General features: G+C 44.3%; 1 protein-coding gene across 3 annotated transcripts in view; it reads right to left on the reverse strand.

The window, feature by feature from the left end:
* SH2D4B (SH2 domain containing 4B) overlaps positions 1 to 21,773 on the reverse strand; it is an 82,809-nt gene extending 61,036 nt beyond the window's left edge. For 2 of the 3 annotated variants that reach the window (XM_026504573.4, XM_044386239.3), the window contains exon 1: positions 21,140 to 21,773. In XM_026504573.4, coding sequence (XP_026360358.2) covers positions 21,140 to 21,337 — 198 coding nt within the window. In that variant the 5' untranslated portion in view covers positions 21,338 to 21,773. The remainder of the gene's footprint in view (positions 1 to 21,139) is intronic. The other variant, XM_057308512.1, reaches the window with a different exon arrangement.
* Positions 21,774 to 21,951: the final 178 nt, after the last annotated feature.

The raw sequence follows: 21,951 nt of genomic DNA on the forward strand, positions 1-21,951 counted from the left end.
TGGGATCGAGCCCCACATCAGGCTCCTCTGCTGTGAGCCTGCTTCTTCCTCTCCCACTCCCCCTGCTTGTGTTCCCTCTCTCGCTGGCTGTCTCTATCTCTGTCAAATAAATAAATAAAATCTTAAAAAAAAAAAAAAAAAGAGAAGGAGATGGGGCCTTGATGATTTTGCTGAGCGGCTATGCCGATACAACTCGTTCAGTAACCTCCAGAGGCTCGCCATTCGAGACAAATAACGAACTTGGAAGAATACAGTTGTATCATTATCAAATGAAATATGATCATATAAATATGAAATGTTGATTTAATTAAGCAACTATTTGCCAGATATTCCATTATGTAAGGTCAAGCACATCCCTAACTGATTTAGATAACGAACACCAAATAACACCGAAGCCCTAAACCCTAAGTATATCCACTAACACAAGAACGTGAACAGAATTAATTCCCCCATTAAAATTCTGATGCTGTCAGATGTGATTAAAAATAAAATCGAGGGGCACCTGGGTGGTACAGTTGGTTAAGCACCCGAGTCTTTTTTTTTTTTTAAGATTTTATTTATTTATTTGACAGAGATAGAGACAGCCAGCGAGAGAGGGAACACAAGCAGGGGGAGTGGGAGAGGAAAAAGCAGGCTCCCAGAGGAGCAGCCCGATGTGGGACTCGATCCCAGAATGCCGGGATCATGCCCTGAGCCGAAGGCAGACGCTTAACGACTGCGCCACCCAGGCGCCCCCAAGCACCCGACTCTTGGATGTGATCTCAGGGTCATGAGATCAAGCCCTGCATCGGGCTCTATGCTCAGCATGGAGCCTACTTAGGATTCGCTCTCCCTCTCCCTCTGCCCCTCCCCCCATGCTCTCATGTGCAGTCTCTCTCTCTATCTAAAATAAATAAGTAAATAAATATTTTTTTAAAACATACTTTTTTTTTTTAACAAGAAAATGTTAAAAATAAAGAGCTAGGTGACAGTGGACCATGAAAAGGTGAGCAAAAAGAAAGCAGGAGTGGCCATGTTGGACAGGGCAAATGCAAGGACAGATGTGTTAAAAAAGACAAAGAAGGGGGCGCCTGGGTGGCACAGCGGTTAAGCGTCTGCCTTCGGCTCAGGGCGTGATCCTAGCGTTATGGGATCGAGCCCCACATCAGGCTCCTCTGCTGGGAGCCTGCTTCTTCCTCTCCCACTCCCCCTGCTTGTGTTCCCTCTCTCGCTGGCTGTCTCTATCTCTGTCGAATAAATAAATAAAATCTTAAAAAAAAAAAAAAAGACAAAGAAGAACATTGTGTGACAATAAAAGAGGCACCCCACAAAGACACTAGAACAGTCCTAAAACTTGATGCAACATACAACATAGCAGACAACTGCATCAAACAAAAACTCCCAACAATGCAAGGAGAATCTGAAAGTGTATATACAGTGGGGAGTTTTACTATATTTATTTCAGAAGTTGGTGGATCACGTAGATTTTAAAAATTAGTAGAGAAGATTTAAATAATATGGTCAAAAATATTTATTTAACAATTATAGAACTTAATTCCTTAAGCTTTGAGATTACACTTTTTTTTCCTTTCGAGCTTGCAATCATGAGAAAAAAATTATAGGCCATAATCCCAAATAATAATACAAAAATTAGAAATTGATGGGGAAAACAGCCATTTTAAAAAGCCATTAATAAATTAATAATTAAGAAAATATCTTCTAGTGGGCACCTGGCTTGCTTAGTTGCTTAAAGACCCAACTCTTGGGGCGCCTGGGTGGCTCAGTTGGTTAAGTGTCCGCCTTGGGCTCAGGTCATGATCCCAGGGTCCTGGGATCCAGCTCCACGTCGGGCTCCCTGCTCAATGAAGAGCCTGCTTCCCCCTCTCCTCCTGGCTTGTGCTCTCTCTCACTATCTCTTTCCTCTCTCTCAAATAAATAAATAAAATTTAAAAAAAAAAAAAGGGTTCAACTCTCGGTTTCAGCTCAGGTCACTATCTGTGGGTGGTGGGATCAGGCCCCGCATCAGGCTCTGTGCTGAGCGTGGAGTCTGCTTAAGATTCTCTCTCTCCTCCCTCTCCCCCAGGCCCTTGCCCACCCTGCTTGTGCTCTCTCACTCTCTCTCTAAAAAAAAAAAAAAAAAAAGGGAAAGAAAGAAAATAAAATATCTCCTAGGTAACCTATGAATCTCAGAAAAAAATAAAAATTGCAATTACATATTATGTAAGGGGGAAATGTAGCCAAAAAACTACAGGCACACATAACAGTGAGCTCAAAAGAAAAATTCTTGGCATAAAGGCTTTTCTTTTGGATGTCTGGGTGAAGATGTACATCTCTTCTCCAAACACGTAACAATAATAGATACAAAATAACAAGACAAAATGCAGAGGAGTACAAGAAACACCTCCAGGGAATCTACAGCAAACAGGAATGTGAAGCAGAGAGCGAGGAGGAAGCCTTAGACTCCACCTGGTCCTGAAGCAAACAGCGGTCACCAGGAATATGACTCCTACTGGGTGAAGCAGAACAAAGGTTCTCTGGGCCAGGCAGGGACGTGAATAGGATCGTTACTGAAGCCAGGTGCTGGTGATGTGCTTGGCAAGTTCCAGGAACAGCACGGAGGCCATTGTGGCTGCAGTCAATAGGGGCAAGAAGGAGAGTGGGAAGGAAGGTGGGGAAGCAGCAGCAGCCCCAAAGGTGGTAGACACTGTTGCCCAGGTCAGGACTTCGGATTTCCTCCTGAGTGAAATGGGAGCCAGGAGAAGCGGAGAGCGGGGAAGTGACATATCTCATTACATTTCAGAATGCTCACTGTGCCCATGTGTGGAAAACAGATGGGGGGCAAAAAAACCTGTGGGCCTGTGTAAACAGGTCCCGTGGCAGACAGTCTCTTCATGGACTAAGGTGGTATGATGGAGGAGGCATAGGGTGGTTAAGATTCGGGACATATTCTGAAGGAAAAAGCAACATGTGCTTAAATTCTGGATATGAACTGTGAAAGAAAGAGAACGAGAAAACTCCAACGTTCCAAGCTTAAACAACAGAATGAATGGGCTGGCCACATGCAAGAAACAACTTGGAGAAATCAATGATTCTGTTTGGGCCAAATTAAGCTTGAGATGCTTATTAGACATCCAAGAGGCAGTTGAACAAAACGGAGTTGAGAGGAGAAGCTAGAATTAAGATGCACATTTTTGGAGTCTTCGGCATCTAGATATTTAAAGCCACAAAGCTAGGTGAGAACAAAGAAAGCGTGAGTATAGATAGAAAAGAGAAGAGGTCCAAAGTTGGAGGTCCAGGACACTTCAACACTGAGGAGGAGGACCCCCAAAGGAGGCAAGGGCAAAGAAGCTTATGAGCAGGAGAAAAACCCTAAAAGAACGATATCCCAGAAGCCAAGGGGAGAAAGAATTTCAGGAATTAAGGAAGCATCGACTGTGTCAAAGGCTGCTCATGGGTCAACAGGATGAAGACAGAGGAATGACCACTGAATTTGGCACCATGGAGGTCATGTTTATCTTGACAAGAGCGGTTTCATGAGTTGGTGAAAAGGAATACTTGGAAACTTGGAAATTTTTAGAGGGAAATAGAAAAGCACATCATTATAACTTTGGGGAAGGGAAGAATTTCTTCTACAAGACATAAAAAGAATGAACTATGAGAGACAATGTTGATAAATTTGAATACAGATTAAAGCTTAAAATTTCTACACAAAAAGGCACACCATAAAGACAATTAAAAATTAAGCCACCAGTGGAGAGAAGATATTTGAATACACATAACTGTCAAATGATTGCAACAATTAATTAAAGCAATAATAACAGCTCACATCTACAGAGGACTTATCTGCTAATCACGGTTCAACATATTTTACATCTATTAACTTATTAATGTCTAGAACAAGCTTTCCCTACTGGGGTCCTGTGAAAGAAATAAGCCCTGTAAAACGTAATTTGAATGATGATTTTTCTCAGTTCTCCCAAAGATGGTACATAGATAGTACTAGCCTCGATGCATTGTAGAAAGGTTAACCCATTACATACAATGGATCCTTTAGGGAAGCTGTTCTCAATTAATTTGCTCTCAGGACCCCTTTACATTCTTCAAAAATACTAAGTATATCAAATGCTTTCATTTATTTGAGTGATATCTACCAATATTTACCATATTCAAAACTAAAACCAGAAAAAAAATTTAATGCTTATTTAAAATAATGGCAAATCCATTACATGCTAACATATATGGCATTATTATGAAAAATGGCTATATATTCTAGAACAAAAATATTTATTCGGAAGAGTGGCCTCATTCTACATTTTTGCAAATCTATTTGACGTCCGACTTAACAGAAAGCAGCTGGATTCTCATATCTGCTTCTTCATCCACTCTGTTGCAATATATGATTTTAGTTGAAGTATATAAAAATTGTTTGACTTCACACAGATATATAGTTAGAAAAGAGAAGAAAAGGGAAAAATTGAATGTTTTTCAGATAGTTTTTGAAAATTTTCTTTGATACTAAGGTGAAACTCAAACAAATGGTAGTTCTTAAAAGTTAGTTGTGATGTGGAACCTGAAAAAATATCGATGAATTTATTGTACTTTGTTATATGACAACTCACTGGTCATGTTAATTTCTTGGTTTTGATCAATGGGCCAAGGTAACCCGATGTTACCATTCAGGCAAGCTGAGTGAAGGCTAGCTGGGAATTCTCTGAACCACTTTGCAACTCTTCCCTAAGTCTAAAGTTATTTCAAAATGAAAAGTTTAAAATTTTAAAAAGCAAAATAAAATAAAAATCCATTGATTTATTTTGTGCTTTGAATGACTCACAAATGCATGATCTTGCAATGTTATCCATTGGTCCTTTGGAAAATACTGGTTCACTGAGTCAAACAGATATTCCAAAAGTACACATATTTCATATTCTAATATTAGAAAAATCATGTTTGTTAATATCACTATGAATCTCATGGGAAAAGCCATTATGTATTTGGGAATTTAATACACTGTTGGTGACAAGTTTCCCAAAAATTCTAATTTTTTCTTGAAAGCTGGGATTTTATCGTTGGCATAAATTCAATCCGTTGTTTTTCTTGAAGTGACAGATTCACTATATTTATTTTCAAATGCCCAAGTCTTACAAAAGACATAGTTTGTCAGTCTTCCTTCAAGTAAAAATGGCATTCTAGGAATGAAGAGGCTAGTGTAGCACGTGACCTAAGAAATCCCACAGTCCTTTTCCTGAAGACACTTGAATATGCAGCAGAAATGCTGTAGGCATACTTCCCACTTTGTCAGACAATAAAATGAATGAGGTTTACCGTTTCATCAAGGAGTGAAACCATCATTAACTTTACCATAAGTGTGTGATGGTGAAAAAATACAATGACACGGCTCCTAGGATACCAGCAGATTTACCCACTCTTGGTTTTGCATCATTAGTACAAGTGCAAACATGGTGAGTAGGTCAGAGAACACCTCAGTATTATTGTGAGAACAGTTTTAACCTTGTTGACGTGGCCAGTCTCACACCTCTGGGAATCCAGGGACCACACTTTAAGAATCACTGCTAAAATATCGGGGCTTCATTTTTTTTTACAGAATCTTGACTGGGAAAAAAAAAAACAACTATTTATCTGGAATAGGGGCGCCTGGGTGGCTCATAGCGTCCGACTCCTGGTTTCAGCTCTGGGCTTAGCGGGGAGACTCCTTGAGATTCTTTCTCACCCTCTGCCCCTCCCCCTACTTATGCTCCCTCACACTCTCACTCTCTCAAATACGTAAATAAATAAATAAAATCTTTAAAAATAATAATATTTATCTGGAATATACAAAGAATATTTATAAACTAATAAGGAAATGATAAACAACCCCCCAGAAGAAAGAGCAACAGATATTGTCCCAAATGCCATCAGTTACTGACCAGTTACCAGGAGGGGTACCTCCACCCTCCTTCCACTGCTTCCTTGCTTTTAGTACGCAGAGTTTAATCAAAACAGCAATACGCTTGATTAAAATTCTCATTTTCTGTCTCCCTTCCAGGGAAGAGTGGCCATGTGACAAAGTTCTGGCCAATTATTATAGGTAGAAGGTAGTGAGGGGCCCCTGGCTGGCTCAGTCAGTTAAGCAACTGCTTTTGGCTCAGGTCATGATCCCAGGGTCCTGGGATCGAGCCCCATGTTGGACTCCCTGCTCGGCAGGGAGCCTACTTCTCCTTCTCCCTCTGCTGTTTCTCCTCCTCTCTCTCTATCAAATAAATAAATAAAAATCTTAAAAAAAAAAAAAAGAAGAAGAAGAAGAAGGTCGTAGTGAGAGGGCTGTGAGAAATATTTGCTATCCTGATACAAATAACACCTAGTCTTTCTTCCCCCTATTCTTCATGTAATGCTAAAAAACACAAGAACCACCTGAAAACCCAAAATACTGAGCCACCGTCTAAGATCATGAAAGAAGAACCAGTAACATTAATGACGTCACAGAGCCAATAATCCAGTTCAGGTCTGCCTATTTCTAGATTTTTTGCTTAGTTGGAAAACAACCCCTACCTAGGAAAGCCCCTGGTGAGTGGATTATCCATTGCTTCCAGCTTAACACATGGCTATCAGGTTCAATAACCTGATCATATCAATATATGAAAAGCCATTTCACAGGAGAGGAAACATAAACAGTAAACTAACCTATTAAAGATACTTAACTTTATCATTAATTAGACACAAGCGTATAAAAACAAGAATGAACTATCATTTCACTCCTACAAGATTGGAAAGAATCTTGTAAAAAGCCTGATGAGGCAAGTGTTGGAAAGGATATGGAGCAACAATAGTTGTTACAAATTGCTGACGGTAGAAGGTACTGATACAACCACTTTGAAGATCTTTGGTGATATTCGGTTAAGTTGAAAATGCTGTACATCATTACTAAGGAATAGCACTTCAGGTACATAATTTACAGAATCTCTTTCACGTGTGCCCGGAGAAAACTGAACGAGAAAATATTATTCAAATGTAACACTGTTCAAAATATGAAAAATTGGAAACAGCATAAATACCCAATAAAGAAAAACAGACAAATAAATCATGATATGGGTTTATAATGTAATACTCTATAGCAAGAAAAATAAATACATTTGGACAATATAAATATATGCCTTTTAAAAATGCAGAACCACAAAATTAAATTCAGGTTGCATATAGTATAATGCCATTCATATAATGATTAAGCAACATAGTGCCTACAAAATATATATCACAGTATGGCAAGGATATAAGCATCATATGCGTTGAATTTAATAAGGGTTGCATATTGAGAGAGAGATGGGGAGTAAAATTTTAGGAAGGCATTAATGCAGGTCTCTACTGTATATTACGTGTTTAAATAAAAACAAAGAAGGCACTAATGTCAACATTTAATGAAGACATTATGGGTCCAAACACAAGAAACAACAAGTGTTGGAGAGGATGTGGAGAACTAGGAGCCCTCATGCCTTGTTGGTGGGAATGCAAACTGGTGCAGCCACAGTGGAAAACTGTATGGAGATTCCTCAAAAAGTTAAAAATAGAAATACCCTATGATCCAGTAACTGCACTACTGGGTATTTATCCAAAGAATACAAAAATACTAATTCAAAGAGATACATGCACCCTGATGTTTATAGCAGCATTATTTACAATAGCTAAATTATGGAAACAGCCAATGTGTCCATCAATAGATGAATCGATAAAGAAGGGGGGGAGGAATGTTATTCAACTGTTAATTTTAAAAAGCTTTTTAAAAGATTTTATTTATTCACTTGAGAGAGAAAGAGAGAGCAGGAGCAGGGGGGAGAGGCAGAGGGAGAGGGAGAAGCAGAGTCCCCACTGAGCCGAGAGACCAACATGGGGCTCAATCCCAGGACTGGATCATGACCTAAGCCAAAGGCAGATGTTTAACCATCTGAGCCACCCAAGTGCTCCATTATTCAACCATAAAAAAAAAAAAAAAGAACAAAATCTTGCCATTTGCAAAAACATGGACAGAGCTAGACAATATAACGCTAAGCAAAATAAGTCAGTCATAGCAAGACAGATACCATATGATTTCACTCATATGTGGAATTTAAGAAACAAAACAAATGAGCAAAGGAAGAAAAAAAAAAGGAAAGAAAGACAAACCAAGAAACAGACTCTTAACTATACAGAACAAACTGACGGTTACCAGAAGGGAGGTGGGCAGGGGTATGGGTGAAATAGGTGATGGAGATTAAGGAGGGCGCTTGTCCTGAAGAGCACAGGGTATTGTATGGAAGTGTTGAATCACTATATTGTACATCTGAAACTAATATAACCCTGTATGTTAACTATACTGGAACTTAAAAAAAAAGATATTATTGGTCTATGAGTACTTATTATATTATTTTCTGTTTTGCCTATATGTTCAAATATTTTATAATGAGAAAATTTTTAAAGCCTTATTTTAAAAAGATGTAACATGAGGGGCGTCTGGGTGGCTCAATCAGTTAAGCAGCCAACTCTTGGTTTCAGCTCAGGTCATGATATCAGGGTCGTGAAATCGAGCCCCAATTCGGGCTCTATGGAATCTGCTGGAGATTCTTTCCCCTTCCACTCCCTCCCCCTCTCTCTTCTCCTCCACCCCACCCCACCCCTGCTTGCGCATAGGTGCAGGAGCGTGCCCTCTCTCTCTAAGAAAGAAAGAAAGAAAGGAAGAAAGAAAGAAAGAAAGAAAGAAAGAAAGAAAGAAAGAAAGAAAGAAACCCAAAGCCCAAACACTGGGCTTTTAAAATATTTGCAAATCATATATCTGATAAGGGGCATGTACCTAGAGTATATAAAACCTCTTACAATTCAATAGTAAAAGACAGCCCAGTCAAAAAATGGGCAAAGGATCTAAACAGGTATTTCTCCAAAGAAGACATACGGGTGGTCAACAAGCACAAGAAAAAATGCTGAACATCATTATTCATCAAAGAAATGAAAATCAAAATCACAATATCTAATACTTCACATCCACCAGGACGGCTTTAATCAAAACCATAGATAATAGCAAAAGGTTGGGGAGGATGTGGAGAAACTGGAATTCTCATAGTGCTGGTGGGAATGTAACATGGTGCAACTATTTTGGAAAACAGGCTGGTAGGTCCTCAAGGGATTGCACATAAGGTCACCAAACGACCAGCAATTCCACTCCTAGGTACACACCCCGAGAAATGAAAACATATGTGCACACAAAACCGTGTACGTTCAAGGTTTGTAGAAGCATTATTCATAATAGCAAAAAGTTGAAAACAACCCAAACATCCCTTAAGAGATGAACAGATTAAAAAAAATGCACATCTGTACAATGGAATATCATTCAGCCATAGAAAGGAATGGAACAGTATGGACGGACCTTGAAAACATTATGCCAAGTGCAAGAAGCCAGTCACAAAAGTCCACATATTTATGTGATTCCATTCATATCAAAGTCCAGAATAGAGAAATGATACAGACATGAAGTAGATTAGTGGTTGCCAAGGACTGGGGAAGGGAGAAGGGGATCTAGGGGAGTGACAGTTGAAGTACATGAGGTTTTTTTGAGGTGATGAAAAGATTCCAAAATTGTGGTGATGTTTGTACGTAGTGGTGAATTCACTCAAAACTATTTAATTGTACACTTTATATAAGTGACTTGCACAGTGCATGAATTATATCTCAATGAAGTTTTTTTAATGAAAAAATCACTCCTGGTAATTTATAAATTAATAGGGGAAAAATCAGTTAGGGTATAGGAGGTCTAAACAACACTGTCGACCAAATTAACCTAATTGACATTTATAGAACACTTCACACTACAGCAGAACTCTTTTTTTTTCAAGTGCACACAGAACATTCACCAAAGATAGATCATATTCTCAGCCATAAAAAAAAAAAACCTCAACAAATTTAAAATGTTTGGAATCATCTACGGTATACACTCTGACCACAATGGAATCAATCTAGAAATCAATGGCAGGAAGGTGTCTGGAAAAAATCCCTTCAAATATTCAGAAATAAAACAATACAATTCTAAACAATTCATAGATAAAAGAAGAGATCACAAGGTGAATTAGGACATTTTTTAATTGAAGAAAAATGAAAATGCAACATGAAAAACCCATGATGTGTTACTGAAGCAGTGCATTAAGAATAATATAGACCACTTAGATTTTTTTTAAAAAGAAGCATCTCGAATCAGCGGTCTAAGCTTCCACATCAGGAAACTAGAAAATAAAGAACAAATTAAATCCAAAAATAAAAGAAAGAAATAACAGGGATAATAGAAATCAATAAAACAGGAAACAGGAAAAAGTCAGTGAACTAAAAATTGGTTCTTTAAAACCCTAGTAAAATTAATAAATTTTTTCACCAGACTGACTGATCAAAATAGCCAGAAAAGACACAACTTAACCAATATCAGGCACGGAAGAGGGGCCATCGCTGCAGATCCCACAGACACAGGAATTTATAAAGAACTTAATGCCAATAATCTGGTAACTTAGATTAAACAAGTTCTTTGAAAGACATAAAATACCAAAGTTCACTGGAGAAGAAATACACAACCTGAATAGTTTTGTATCCATTAAAGAATTTGAATTCGTACTTTAAAATCTGCCCACAACAAAAGCATGGACCCAGGAGATGTTACTGGTGAATTCTACCAGATATTTAAGGAAGAAATAATACCAATTCTACACAAACTTTTCCAGAAAGTGAAGAGGAGAGAGTATTTTCCAACTCGTTTTTATGAGGTCAACATTATCCTGATATAAAAAGTAAAGACATTTCAAGAAAACTATGGACCAATATCCCTCACAAACACAGATTTTTAAATTTTTTAATAAAGCAAACTGAATTCAGAAATATATAAAAAGGACAATGTATCATTACCATACAGGGTTTATCATCACCATACAGGGTTTCTACCTGTGGGTAGAAACAACCAGGAATTTAAGGTTGATTCCACATTCAAAAATCAATCAAAGTAATTTGTCACATGAGCAGGCTAAAAAAGAAACAACTATAATCAACTCAACAGACACAAAAAAAACTTTTGACATATCCAACATTCATTCCTAATAAAAATTCTCAGCAAAACAGTAACAATGGAGAAGTTTCTCACCCTGATAAAATACATCTAGGAAAAATACTTGCTTAACATTATAGTTAATGACCAAAGATTAAAATTTCACCCTTAAGATTGGGAACAAGACAAGGTTGTCTGCTCTCACCCCATTTATTCAACATTATACTGAAGAGCCTAACCAGCGCAATAGGCAAGAAAAAGAAATTTAAAATGTACACATATTGGAAAGGAAGAAATAAAATGGTCTCTATTAGCATATGGTATGATCATCTATGTATATAAAATCTTAAGGAATCTACAAAAAAGACTATTTGAACTAAAAGGTAATTTTAGCAAAGTCACAGAAAATAAGGTAATCGAAACACAAAAATCAATTATATTTCTATATTTTATCAGCAAACAGGTAAAAATTAACTTTTAAAATACCATTTACAATAGCATTGAAAAACATGAAATAGAGATAAATTTCACAAAAGGTGTTCTCTAATCTACAAAACATCGCTGAGAGGAATAGAGGATCTAAATAAATGGAACATCATGCCTTTTTCATGGATTGGAAAGCTCAGCTGTATCCATATGTCAACTCACCCCAAACTGGTCTACAGGTTCAATGCAATCTCAAGTTCCTGAAAGCTTTTTATAGAAATTGACAAGCAGATTCTAAAATTTAAGTGGAGAAGCAAAAGTCCTAGATTAGCCAAAACAATTGAGAAAGAACAAAGTGTGACTCACGCAATTCAGCCTCAAGATTTATTACAAAGCTATAGTTTTAAGAGTTACTATGAAGCTACGGGTAATGTGGTATTTGCGTAAGGGTAGGTATATGCGTCAGAGAAACAGAGCGGAATCCAGAAATAGACGCACACATACGTGGTCAAATGCTGTTCGACAAGAGCGCCACCGTAAATCAGGGGAGAAAGGATTTTTTCCCCCAGCAAATAGAACCTGGACCCTTACTTGACCGCACACATATGCCCATGTTCTACCTATCAACGAGTGGGAAAGGTAATTTCATCTCCCTTTATCTTACAATTTCCCTCCAAATAGAACGGGTGTACCAGAGATAGGATGACCAAGAGTCCCAGTTTGCCTGGAACTGAGGAGATCCCCAAGATGCAGAAATTGCACTTTTAACCCAGATAAAGCCTGGGTTGACCAAGACAAGAAGGTTTACCCTAAGCAAAGATATTACCAGTTTACCCATCATATCCAACTTCCCTTCTAGCTCTGCCTTCCATGGCTCACAACTCCGAAAAGCAGCAGCCTTACCTTCTCGATGCCCCCAGCTTCTTTGCTCATAGATGTGAAACAATCAGACACCCACTGAATGGAATCTAAACTGAGGGACAAAAAAGCGTGGGGTTATTTGATGATAATGGATCTTGGAAGTGGAAGGCCACCTAGATTCAGATCTGGGATAGTATTAGAAGGGCTGTGTCCCAATGAATAGCACTGGGAGCTGGCCTATAGGAGCCAGTGTGCTGAGAGAAACACCAACAGGAAACCAGGAAAAAAACAATTCTGGCTGCCGCTTTCTGATTCCAGATTGTACCTGCTATCCTTGGATTCCGGGAGGTAGCTCAGAAGAATCCTCCTTTACCCAGCATGTCCTTAACAAAGTGTCTGGCCACCCCAGCCAGATGGAGAACTTCCAGCATCTCTCCCAGTAGATGCACACAGAAGGTGCTTACTACCTGTGGGTAGAATCAATTATAAGCTGTGATGGTTAGTTTTATATGTCAACATGGCTAGGCCATGTGCCCAACTGCTTGGTCAAATACTAGTCTAGATGTCGCTGTGAAGCTGTTTTGCAGATGTGATTATCATTTACGACTGGTTGACTTCAGTAAAGCGATTACTCTCTGTAATGTGGGTGGGCTTCACCCAATTGGTCAAAAGACTTAAGCGTGAAAACCTGAGGTTTCCCCTAGAAGAAGGAATTCTGCCTCAAGACTGTAACAGAAATCCTGCCTGCGTTTCTAGTCAGCCGGTGTGCCCTACAGATTACAGACTCACCAGCCCCCAGGATCCTGTGAGCCAATTCCTTAAAATAAATATAGATAGATAGACAGACAGACAGATAGATGTCTCCTAAGGGTAGGTCCACTTCTGATGAAATGGTGCCTTTGAACAAATCCTGCAGGGAAGCGGCTGCTCCAATAGCTCGTGTGTCCTCTTAATATGAGTGCTTTTTGTGCAAAGCTGTGAATTTTAATCTTCTGGGAAAGACAAACAAGCAGAAAAGAACTCCACTAGGTGAGAGATGTGCTTTTGCTCATGTTTACCCAGTACTTAAACATACCAGGCTCGACCGGGAGCATCTCTTTTAATCTTGCCCACAGATCCGGGATACGGGTCCTATTATCATCACCCCCAATGTACATAAAAAGAAACTGAGGCTCAGGAAGGCTTGAGTAATTTGCTACGGTCAAATTACTATGTGGAAGACACCTACAGTTAAGGGAGTGGTCAGAGCCCAAATTTGACCCCAGGCCCTCTGACCACTCACTGTACAACCCACCTCTGGCACAAACGATGTGAAGGTTGGCATGGTGTGGGCTTGAGGTAGGTCATCAATAATGCCAGGCTGTTTTATGTGGTTTTCAGAACTGTCCTTGCTGTGGGTCAGCGACAGACTTGGGGTCGGGTCACACTAAACCACCCCCCCAACACTCTTTTTAACCTGGTGAGTATAAAACGGCTCCTGAACTGGCTCCCCAAGCTCCACGACACATCCTCTAGAAGGCTTGCCCTCTCCTGGGAGAATAAGGGACAAATCTGAGATCTGCCCCAAGACAATAATGCCCCATGTATGTTGGGACTTGGTGTCATTATCCCTGGGAAATCTGCAATTCCCCACCTTCAACCCTGCCTCCCCTCAGTTCAGACACAGCCTAATCAATGTGCCCGTGAGATCTCAGGACCCCAGTCTCACTGGTACCCCTTATCAGCCCCATATGTTTATCTGGAACAACATCTGAGGCACAAAATAATCTGTAAAATGAAGGGGTACACATGCACTGGGGGCACAGGCTGACTTCCTACGTCTTTAGCCTCTCACAGAGTCTGACTGAGAGAACCCAACTGTGATGGCCAGAAAATGAATATATCAATGAAATGATAGGATAAAAATAAATGACCCCAGGGGCGCCTGGGTGGCTCACTCGGTTAAGTGTCTGACTCTTAGTTTCAGCTCAGGTCGTGATCTGGGGTGGTGAGGTCGAACCCCACAGAGGGAATCCATGCTCAGCAGGGAGTCTGCTTGAGATTCTGTCTCCCTCCCCCTCTGCCCCTCCCCCCCAAAATAAATAAATCTTTAAAAATAAATTAATTAAATAATATAAATGTCCCTGAAGCCTAAAGTCATGTAATTCTGCAAGAACGTGGGAGAAATTGGTGTGAAAATGCCCTGCAAAGAATTTAGATCCCAAAGTCAAGTGCAAAATCTGGTTCCAAATGGAAAAACCCTAAGAAGCTTTGCTAATTTTTATGTGAGAAAACCCTGGAAAGCAGTAATGCTAGCTGCTCGGAGACCATTGGCAACCTGTTACTTCAGCACAGCTACCCTGAGCCTGAGCTGAGACCTGGAGTCGGGTTACAGGGAGTCAGGAGCTAACCAGCTGGTGGCCTTTCTCAGAAACTGCCCTCCGCTGACCTCCAACCTGGAAGGGAAGTAGGGAGGTGGAGAGGGGAAAAGCCAGGAGGTGGCAGGCATGGTCACCCCTGTGGCAAGGGGAGAGAAACTAAACCCGAGCACAGCTCACCCCCCATCCCCCTTGCAGCAGGCAGGAGAAGGGCCTCCCTCCACCCAGAGCTGAGCAAAACTCATCCCCTCAAAGTCCTTGGGCTCTGGCAGCAGCTAGGAGAGGACAGGGAACTACCCGGAAAGTCAAGTTCTCTGCTGGGCCACAGATCCCTGTGGCTCCAGGCACTGGCCTTTGTTACCTGCCCAATCCCAGTGCACCCAGGCTCTTGGGGACCCTGCAGAAACACTGGAAAAAGACAAGCACTCTGCCCCCCTTTCTGTGTCCCCCTCGGCTGTGTAGGAGAGAATATTCCTTTCCCTGGATCACCATCAACATGACCTCAAACTTCTTTGACATCTGCCTGTCTTCCTGTTGTAATTTGCCCTGGTGTGGTTTACTTGTGACGTTGGGCTTTTCACTTTCTAAAAGTGCTGGCACTGGACAGGGGGAGCCATGGACCCTGGCGCCCTTCACCAGGCGGGGCCACCTCAGTCGGCACCGTGCCGCCGGGCTTGGGGGAGGCAGGAAGGAAAAGGGGCCAAGGCGGCGGAACCAGAGGCCCACAGCCAGGGCTGTGAACGCAGCGCTGGGATGGAACTTTGCGCAGTGGCTCCTATCCTCACAGCCACTCCGAAACCCCTCCCCCATTGCAGATGAAGGAACGGAGCTGCGAGGAAGCAGGGTGACGTCAGCCCCAGGAACTCGCTCACCAGCACAGCCCTCTCATGACCCTGAGATCAAGAGTCACAGGTACTCTGACCGAGCCAGCCAGATGTCCCCTAAAATAAGTTTTAAAACAGCATATGCTCTTTAATATGGTACCAAAAATCTGGAAGAAAAAAAAGGTGGAGACAAACATACACTAAGAAGGGGCGCCTGGGTGGCTCAGTCCGTTGAGCGTCGGCCTTCGGCTCAGGTCATGATCCCTGGGTCCTGGGATCCAGTCCTGCATTGGGGTCCCTGCTCAGAGGGGAGTCTGCTTCTCCCCCTCCTCTCCACTAGTGCTCTCTCTCACTCTTTCTCTCAAGTAAATAAATAAAATCTTCAAAAAAATACATATATACCATATATCATATATACACGCACACACACACACACACACACATATAAACATTGATGACTTTCCCCTCAGAGGAAAAAAAATGTAGGGAGTAATGACACTGGTACAAAGTGGAGTTAATGTCCAAGTAATTATTGTTATTATGATTTGATTAAGGGGTGCCTGAGTGGCTCAGTCTTTAAGTGTCTGCCTTCAGCTCAGGGCGTGATCCCAGAGTCCTGGGATCGAGCCCCACATCGGGCTCCCTGCTCCTCTGAGAGCCTGCTTCTTCCTCTCCCACTCCCCCTGCTTGTGTTCCCTCTCTCGCTGGCTGTCTCTCTCTCTCTGTCAAATAAATAAATAAAATCTTAAAAAGAAGAAGTAGTAGTAGTAGTAGTAGTAGTAGTAGTAAGGGCACCTAGTAGTAGTAGTAGTAGTAGCAGCAGCAGCAGCAGTGAGGGCACCTAGTAGTAGTAGTAGTAGTAGTAGTGAGGGCACCTAGTAGTAGTAGTAGTAGTAGTAGTAAGGGCACCTAGTAGTGGTAGTAGTAGTAGTAGTAGTAGTAGTGAGGGCACGTAGTAGTAGTAGTAGTAGTAGTGAGGGCACGTAGTAGTAGTAGTAGTAGTAGTAGTAGTAGTAGTGAGGGCACCTAGTAGTAGTAGTAGTAGTAGTAGTAGTAAGGGCACCTAGTAGTAGTAGTAGTAGTAGTAGTAGTAGTGAGGGCACCTAGTAGTAGTAGTAGTAGTAGTAGTAGTAGTAGTAGTGAGGGCACCTAGTAGTAGTAGTAGTAGTAGTAGTAGTAGTGAAGGCACCTAGTAGTAGTAGTAGTAGTAGTAGTAGTAGTGAGGGCACCTGGTGGCTCAGTGGGCTAAGCATCCGCCTTCGGAGGGGGTCATGGGCTCGGGGTGCTGGGATGGAGCCCTGTGTGGAGCCTGCATCAGGCTCTGCACTCAGCAGGGAGTCTGCTTCTCCCTCTCCCTTTTCCCCTCTCCCTGCTCATGCGTTCTCTCTCCCTCTTTCAAATAAATAAATCAAATAATTTTTTTAAAAGATGCAGGGGGAATGAAGTCGTATTGGTCAAGCTCACATCCAAGTCACAATCCTAAAACAGGGAAGCACTGAAATGAGGTATAAGTCTGTGAAAAGGTGACAGAATCACCATGATTGTAGTTCATGCTTCTATAACCCATCCCCCAGCACAAGTATATTGTGACTTTGATACTTTTGATGCAGTTTTTCAGGGTCTGGAGGAGCAGACACGCTGCAGAGCCGTTCACTCAATAGAAACCCTTTACTACCCTTCCCTTCCATCCAGCTCCTGTGACACAGCACGTGTGTGCAAGCTGCGCACCCACGCCCACTCCCCTCCCGCCACCCTGCATCCAGACATCCAGACATCCAGATGCTGGCACGGAGGCCAGCGATGCTCTGGGGCTCATGGCCTCGCAGCACTTTCAGCCTAATGGAGGAGACAGACCACAAACAAGCAAACAGATACATTAAAAATAATAATAAATAAAGGTGGCAAATCCCCAGAGAAAGAACAGAGACTGGAGCAGTTGCCAAGGGCCAAGGGGGCAGGGGGATGGGGAGTGAGTGCTTAATGGGTAAAGGGTTTCCTTTCCAGGCTGAAAATGTTCTGGAACTGGATGGTGGTGGTGGTTGCACAACATTTTTTTTTAAGATTTTATTTATTTATTGAGAGAGAGAGCACGCGAGCCAGGGGAGGGGCAGAGGGAGAAAGAATCTCAAGCAGATTCCAGTTGAGTGCAAGCCAGAGTCCTAGGCGGGGCTGGATCTCAGGACCCTGAGATTGTGACCTGAGCGGAAATCAAGAGTCGGACACTTTACCCACTGAGCCACCCAGGTGCCCCCTGAACAACATTGTGAATGTACTGTCACTGAAATGAACATTTTAAAATGGCTAAAATGGTAAATTTTATGTTGTGTGTCTCTCACCACAAGTTTGTGAAAAAGATACTTGTCGCTGTGGAAGCTTCTGTAAAGAAAGTTCGGCAGGGTGTGCTGAGAGAGAGATGGGAATGGGACCCATGGAGAGTGGGTAGTCAGGGAAGAACTCAGCCCTGTGAGGATTTGGGGAGACAGCATTCCCCGCAGAGAGACACAAATGGGTGGAGAGTAGGTTGGAGAGGGGGCACAGGCCCGCAAGAAGCATCCTATTTCCTCTGAATACAATGGAAGCCACTGAAGCAGGGCAATGAATGAGCTAATCAGTGTGTTACAAAGTTTCTTTGGCTGCTGTGTGAAGAAAGGGTTGCAGGGAGTGAGCATGAAGCAGGGGGACATGGCCACACTAGGAACGTCTGCAGGCTTGCAAGTACAGGGTTCCAGGCATGGAGGGAGGGGAGAGGACACTGAGGGTAGGAGGGCCCCTGGCCCAGCAGGCATGGTTGCCATGGTTACTGGACTGTTCCCAGGAAACAGAGAGAAGGCAGACGCCCCATGAAAAGGAGCATGTCACACAGCTGTCACACAGGACGGGGCCCACCTGTGGCACCAAGGCGGGGCCAGATTTGCAGCAGGAGCGGCTGAATTCTGAGTCACTGAGAGGATGCTAAGAAGGGTGTCTTAGGGCTGCTTCTGGTCACTGCCCAGGCTAAGCCAACAGGGAGAGGTGAGCCTAGGATGATCCCAGCTGTGGGGGATGCAGGCAGAGGGGGCCGGAGCCCAGCTGGACTTAGAGCACTCCACAGGCTGGACTAAGGGGCAGGCCATTGAGCCTACCCGGGAAGATGCGGGCATTCCAGCAGGGAGCTGGCTATGTGGGTGAGAGGACCCGCCTCCGTGAGTGTGGGAGGGAGGCCTTAGGGGACAAGACAGGATGGGGAAAATGGGCAGGAGGAGGCAAAGCATCATTCCAGGCTCACCAGGACTGAGTAAATTGTGCTCAGGGACCCCAAGGGGCTGGCACACACTTCAACAAACCATAGCAGATGCTTTCTTCCGGACACACTGGGAATGGGATGGGGGGTGGCGAAGGCAAGGAAAAGATCCAGCCCATGGAGCATGTCCCCACTTACTCCTGCCCTGAGCCACCATGCGGCTACTGTATGCCCAGCCTCGCTCCTGACACCCCAGTTGGCTGTGCTCCCTGTGATCTGTCTACCCACAGTCTCAAGGGCCAAAGCTCTGTCCAGTTCATGAAAGTCAGCTCTTAGCAATGTTGCACAAGGGAAGGAATAAGTGAAGAAATGAACAAGCGAATGCACGCACAGATCATTTGTGGAATTAAAGTCTGAGTTCAGAAGTGAATGAATGGAAAAACATTCACCAGATCCAAGGTCAAAGTTATGGGACATGCTTCCTGACTCCACTTCTTAGCATTTAGGTGACTTTAGGCGGATTGAGTCACTTTGTGGCCCATGGCTTCCCCATCTGAAACAGGGTCACAGCACACGGTACATCCCAGACCCTGCAGCAAAAGCTCTGCCCAGCCAACCCCCCAGGCTTCCCCAGCGTCCACCCAGATGCTTCCACAGACAGGACTAAAGCCAAGAGCTGAGATTTGAATGAGATCTGACCTGGAATACACACATTCCTCAGTGTTTCCTCCTCCTTTCCATTCTTTATAAATCAGAAAATTAATTACCTGGAAAAGAGTCTTCTGCACCAGAAACCCAAATGAGTTTAATGTATAATTTACACATGAAAATGTAGACGTCAGTGTGTGACAAACTGCCATAAAAATGTTTTTGCAGTTAAATTTTTGGGCATCTGTCTTCCTCCCTGAAGAGCCACCATGCAGACGGTGTGAGGCCCCAGGGCTGAGGCCGGGCAGGGCTGGGAAGGCAGCCTGTCCTTCTTGCCAGCAAGGGATGCAGCTGTCAGCACAGCCCAGCCGGAAGGCCCCAGCCTGGGAACCAGCAGCACACAGCCAAGTCAGAGCTCTCTCCCTCAGGGGCCTGCGGTGGGTCTCATTCAAAACAGGGGTTTAACTGGGTGCCAGTTCCGTGCTAGACCAAAAGATGGAAGATAGGACGGAGTATGGGCTCATGCTCCCGTGGCTTTGGGACCTGTGGGAGAGCCAGGCAAGCAGGTGATAAATGACAGACAGTGTGGGGGTAGCAGGGGGCAGAGGGGGCCCTACACGCCAAGCACCTGCAGAGAAACAGGTTCCTCCCTGCACCAGGAGCCCCCCCCAAAGACTCCAGGGGACAGGGACTAGTCCTGGAGGAGCTCGGCAGGAAGAGGCAGCAGGGGGACACTCCCAATGGGAAGAACCACCCGTGCTAAGACAGAGGCTAGGTACAGCAAGCGTGTTCAGACGGGTGTGAGTGTGGCCATGGTGCATGGCCAGGACCGTCCAGCAGGGAGCCTGGAGTGGAGAAAGGAGCTAGGTCGCCAAGGGGCCTGCACACCCAGTCTGGATATAGGACTTTGTCCTGGATTGAAAACTTTAAACAGATCAAGTCTACACTTGACTCTGCTGAGCCGTATGGAGGCCATGAGGAGGGTTGTTGGGGGGAGTGAACGAGAGAGAAGATGAATGGGCTCTGCGTCCTATCAAGTGCAGCAGCCACAGAAAGTACCATCCCTCGCAGGACCCGGAGTGTTCTACCAGGTCCGGACTCCTTCAGGTGTATCTTCATCCGGGTGCACCAGCCCGTGGGCACAGGACGGCATATAAACCACCTGAAACGCAGGCCGAGCCCCTGCTTCTTCTCTGCACCTGCTACTGCCATTCGGGGCTGGTCATTCTTTGTGCAGGACATTCCCTGACAGCCTCTCTCCAGAGGCCCCAGGAGGCTCCAGGCACAGCCCCAGGCTTCCTCTCACACGCAAATAAGGAAGAGCGGCAGGGTGCTCTGCACTGGCCCCAGCTGAGGACCACTGTGCTGGCATGCACAAGGGAGGGAGGAACGGCATATGCTCACTGCACGCTGGCCCTCCAACCTAGAACCGGTGGCGAAGGTCAAGAGTACGCCTTCTCCCTCACCAAGCGATCATCACCTGTGTCTGAGCCCAAGCTGAGATCCCAAAGGTGTCTTCCCAGAACTTGGGCCTCCCACAACAAGACAAAGCAAGTTTCCATTCCTTCACCCCATCACGACGCCCTTCTGCAGCCTTAGAGCCCCACAGACCTGGTCAAAACACAGAGGCCGGGCTAGTGGGGCCTGGCTAGTGGGGCCAGATCCTCACAGAACAAGGGTTTCGAGTCCCCAGCCCTCATCACTCTTGTGCTCGCTTTAAAAAAGACAGCCTGGCAGCAAAAACTTTTCCACCTCCTGGGAGGTCAGGGGTCGACCCCTTGGTGACTCCCAGCCACATACCTCGCTTGACTTTCGGGGGCCTGAGGCCCTCTGCCTGGGCCAGGGCCTCCCAAGCCTCGCGCTCCCTCCAGCGCCTCAGCTGCTCCTCTCGCATTTTGTAGAAGAGAATGTGCTTCTGCACATCACTGAGCTCGGCGAGGAGTTCGGGGTCGATGTACATGTCGTGTAGGATCTGCTGCAGCATGACGTCAGCTGGGGTGCCCCCACCAGAAGGGCAGCCAGCCAGGGAAGCCCTGCAGGGGGGACACCCCAGGCGACTCCTCACCCCCGGCTCCTCACTGCAGGGTCACTTCGGGTGTCCCTTGTCTGTGGAGCATCGCCACTCTGCCTCAGCTCCCAGCCAGGGACAAAGGCATCTCCTCTGCCCGGGACAGCAACAGGGACCAGGCAGCAGGAAGCAAAGAGGCAGCCGGGCCCCGGCAAGGGGTGGGGGGCAGGCATCAGGAGCAAGCTAGTCCTTCTGTTGGGTCACCAATTGCCACATCCCAGCAGCGCCTGTGTCTCAGCCTCCCCTGGGGCTCGGGGACAATGGGGAGGGTCAAAGCCTCCAGCTCTGCAGGGCAATGTGCGGAGCCGGCCCTCCCTGGGCTGACAGGTGTCGAGTGATCTGTTAGTGGAAGGTAACGATGACACCAGCCGTATCGATGACACTGCCCAGGCCAGCCAGGAACTGATCGCTCCTCCGCAGGTAAGAGGAGGAGGAGGCCGTTCTGCCTACTAATTCCATGACTCCTGAGCCAACTTCAAACAGGCGGAGGAGCCAGCCAGGAGTTTCTAGGCCCCTCAGCTCTCCCTCTG

Source organism: Ursus arctos, unplaced genomic scaffold (genome assembly GCF_023065955.2).
Source record: "Ursus arctos isolate Adak ecotype North America unplaced genomic scaffold, UrsArc2.0 scaffold_7, whole genome shotgun sequence".
Lineage (NCBI taxonomy): Eukaryota > Metazoa > Chordata > Mammalia > Carnivora > Ursidae > Ursus > Ursus arctos.